The 4,198-nt window shown below is 47.0% G+C and overlaps 1 protein-coding gene across 1 annotated transcript in view; it reads left to right on the forward strand.

The window, feature by feature from the left end:
* Positions 1–3,397, forward strand: part of TARSL2 (threonyl-tRNA synthetase-like 2) — a 16,653-nt gene extending 13,256 nt beyond the window's left edge. The window contains exons 14-17 of the mRNA XM_015569105.1: positions 698–855; positions 1,726–1,798; positions 2,616–2,730; positions 2,884–3,397. Coding sequence (XP_015424591.1) covers positions 698–855; positions 1,726–1,798; positions 2,616–2,730; positions 2,884–3,032 — 495 coding nt within the window. The 3' untranslated portion in view covers positions 3,033–3,397. The remainder of the gene's footprint in view (positions 1–697; positions 856–1,725; positions 1,799–2,615; positions 2,731–2,883) is intronic.
* Positions 3,398–4,198: the final 801 nt, after the last annotated feature.

Raw genomic sequence — 4,198 nt, forward strand, 5'->3', positions numbered from 1 at the left:
GACTGGGGATCAAGCCCGCAACCTGGGCATGTGCCCTGATTGGGACTTGAACCGTGAGCTCCTGGTTCAAAGATGGATACTCAACCACTGAGCCACCCTGCCCAAGCTGTAGCTTCTTCTTTTTCTTTTAATAGTGTCTTCACTTTCCCTTTCATTTTAAGTTTTGTATTTCACTGATGTCTAAGTCATAGAGTTTTTCTCTTACGGGTCATGTTTTTGGCGTCATGTCTGCACACTCTTTGCCTAAGCACAGGCAGTGAAGATTTCCCCTATGTTTTATCTTAAAAGTTTTCTAGCAGCCAAAACTGGTTTGGCTCAGTGGATAGAGTCTAGCATTGAGTTTTACACATAGGTCTGAGATCCATTTGGAGTCCAATTTTTGTCTGAGATGTGAAAGTTTAGGTCAGAGGTCATTGGTTACATCTAGCTGTCTAATTATTCCAGCATCATTGGCGTAGAGAGCATCCTTTCTCCATTGACTTGCTGTTGTACTTTTATCAAAAATCAGTCAGCAGGCCTGGCTGGGGTGGTTCAGTGATTGGACATTGACCTATGAACCAGGAGGTCATGGTTAGATTCTCAGTCAGGGCACATGCCTGGGTTGCGGGCTTGATCCCCACTAGGGAGCGTGCAGGAGGCAGCTGATCAATGATTCTCATTATTGATGTTTCTCTCTCTCTCTTACTTCTCTGAAATCAATAAAAAGTATATTTTAAAAAACAGCCTGAAATGTGTCATTTCCTTCTTTAGTAAGGACGGGGATGACAAGAAGAGCCCTGTGATCATTCACCGAGCCGTTCTGGGCTCGGTGGAGAGAATGATAGCCATCCTGTCGGAAAACTACGGGGGGAAGTGGTAAGTGACGTGGGACAGGAAACGTGTCTATTATTCCCTAGAAGTCACGTCTGAGAGAGAAAACTAACGTGAAAACAAACTGGTGGCTCCTGCCTTGTCCTCAGCCCGCATGCACACGGCAAGCGAAAGATTCCCGTCCCGCTGCCGACTCAGAAAGTGAAGGCCAAGCGACGTGAAACTGTCTCATTGCCTTCTGGGGAACTCAGTGGACTTACACAGCCATGTCCTCACCATTCCAGGCCTTTGAAAGTTGGAATCTGGAAATCACAAGGCCCACACTCCCAGGGGGGTATCCCCTCCTGCCACACCGCCATCCCTCCTTCAACCTGGTGTTTGCCTCGTGGGGCGCCCTGTGACCACTAACTTGGGAGGAAACCCTGCAGCACAAATGGCCCTGAACAACACGTTGGCACAAACCAGAGAACTGCTCCCCAGGCCCAGCCCACTTAGGGGCGAAGTGGGGAAGGGAAATGCCCTCAAATGTGGGGTGTAACATATAGATATTTTAAATTGATTTCAGAGAGGACGGGGAGGGAGAGAGAGAGAGAAACATCAGTGATGAGCCCTCGCCGGTGTGGCTCAGTGGGTACAGCATTGGCTTGCAACTGAAGGGTCCCAGTTTCCATTCCAGTCACAGGCACATGCTCGGGTTGTGGGCTCGATCCCCAGTAGGGGGCGTGCAGGAGGCAGCAGATCCATGATTCTCTCTCATCATTGATGTTTCTCTCTCTCGTTCCCTCTCCCTTTCTCTCTGAAATCAAATATTTTTTAAAAACTATTGAATGAGAAAGCTCACAAAAAAATCTTTGGTAATTTTTAATCATGTAACAAATGGTCATTCTGAAAATACCTATTTTTTCTATTTCTCAGGCCTTTCTGGCTGTCTCCGCGTCAGGTGATGGTCATCCCTGTGGGTCCGACTTGTGACAAGTATGCACTTCAGGTAAAATCAGACGCATTTAATGACAAACCTGCTTGTCACCTACTGTCCCATCGAAGTGCACAGCAAAGCGCAGAACAATCTTGGCATCTAGTGCAGCCGTGGGCCAACTACGGCCCGCGGGCCGGATCCAGCCCGTTTGAAATGAATAAAACTATTGAAAAAAAAGACCGTACCCTTTTATGTAATGATGTTTACCTTGAATTTATATTAGTTCACACAAACACTCCATCCATGCTTGTGTTCCGGCCCTCCGGTCCAGTTTAAGAACCCATTGTGGCCCTCGAGTCAAAAAGTTTGCCCACCCCTGCTCTAGTGTGTGAAGGTTTTTTACCTGGAACGTGTTCATGCCTGAAAATGCTGTGTAACTAATGCATTCACCGCCATCCCATGTTTTCAGCCATTGGGAGTAATGCCTATGTGCTGTATCAGCACCATTTTATTTCTGGATATTTTTGAGAAATTGCTGTTTTAAAACATCTCATATTTGTTATTCTTTTCCATGTGGCTCTATGAGCACAGAATACTTACATTATCTATTGCTGTGTAACAAATTACCCCAAAATTTAGCAGCTTAAAACAACAAACACTTCTTTTTTGTCGTTGTTTAATATATTTTTATTGATTTCAGAGAGGAAGGGGAAGGGAGAGAGAGATAGTAACATCAGTGATGAGGGAGAATCACTGATAGGCTGCCTCCTGCACACCTGCTACTGGGGGTCTAGCCCACAACCTGAGCATGTGCCCTTGACCGGCATCAAACCTGGGAAGCTTCAGTCCACAGGCCAATGCAATAATAGAGCGTTTTCTATTCTCGTAGGTGTCCAGCACATTTTTTGAAGAAGGATTCATGGCCGACATCGATTTAGATCATAGCTGTACACTCAATAAGAAAATCCGAAACGCACAGCTGGCTCAGTATAATTTTATTTTGGGTAATTTAAAGTTGCATCTGTTCTCCTAAATGCTTGTTTTTTTGCACTTTAATTCCATACTGAAGAAAAACTCAAGACACCAGTCATGTGACTGCTCGCTCAGTCTTCTGTAAATTGTTGATTTACAGTGTTATTTCCATTTCTTTTCTACAGTGGTTGGAGAAAAGGAAAAAGCAAACAGTGCTGTCAACGTTCGAACAAGGGACAACAGAATTCATGGAGAGATATCACTCGCTTCTGCCATCGATAAATTGAAGAATCTCAAGAAATCGCGGACACTAAGTGCTGAGGAAGAATTCTGAAGTCCTTCCTTGCTCTCCCTTCTGTGAAACCTTGTTTTGACACCCCCACCCAAAAAAATGCATTTTTCTTAATTAAAGTTAGTACCTCTGAGAACTTTGGGCCCACTGACGGTTCCTCTGCCGGGGACAGTGGAAGAGGAGGCAATGAATGAGTAGCCGATATGTATGAAGTTTAATTCACTAATGTGTCTGAAAACAAGCTTGGGGAAGTTTTTAATTTCCCAAAAGTCTTGAGAGACTTATATGGGAAAATGTTATTCATTGAAAAAAAGGGAAATATCGGGAAATGAGGATTATGAAGTGTTATTGCTAAGTTTTGTGATTTTCAAAATATAGGTTTTAAATAAAAGTCTGCAAGCTCTTTAGAATACAGCAGAACATCTTATTTTCTAGTAACAGTATGTTCTCATCTGTTTTAACTAACCAGCAACCACAAGAGAAGCTAACACTGAACACTGGGTTATTGACAAAGGACTCGGGTTCAGTATTGTGGAAACTACTGTTTGCCACATGAGCATGCAGGATGCCTGGGGGCCTCTCCCATCCCCAGGGCTGGCCTCCAGGGAGGGACCCAGGCTTTGGACCCTCACCTTACATCCAGGGCTCCTGTCCTGGTGCCTGGGGGCCTGGAATCCTGCTGACTTAACGTCCGATCTCTCCCAGTCTTAGAGGAACATATGGCGTTAACAAGTGTCTTGAACCCATGGCAGCTGCGGAGAGATGCCAGCTGGGTACAGGCTGGGCCAGCCCCAGGATCACGGGGCCACCGGGCCCATCCGAGAGCCTCAGTCACTTCCCATAGTTTCTTCATCGGCAAACAAGGCAATGGAATGTCATCAAACTGTCGCATAGTACCTAGACATGGCAGTTTTTGTCCAAATATATCCATCCAGCCACATCCGAGTGGTGCCACCTCCCCAAAGAGCCCGCCTCTGCTTTGCCATTTCAGGTGTGCATTTCGGTCCCGGTGACCTTTCCCGGTCTCCAGGGGGGCGAGCGCCTCGTCCTCGGGCATAGGAGGCGCTTGGAAACCAAGGCAACCAGGCAGCGTCGCAGCTGCCAGAGCCACCTTGCGCCTGCGCCCTGGATGCCCTTGGGGCGAGGGGGCGGGGCCGAAACGCTCCCGGCTCCTCCCTTTCCGGCGCGCAGGCCGGCGCCCCGCCCCG

The sequence above is a fragment of the Myotis davidii genome, unplaced genomic scaffold, assembly GCF_000327345.1.
Source record: "Myotis davidii unplaced genomic scaffold, ASM32734v1 scaffold164, whole genome shotgun sequence".
In the NCBI taxonomy this organism is placed as follows: domain Eukaryota; kingdom Metazoa; phylum Chordata; class Mammalia; order Chiroptera; family Vespertilionidae; genus Myotis; species Myotis davidii.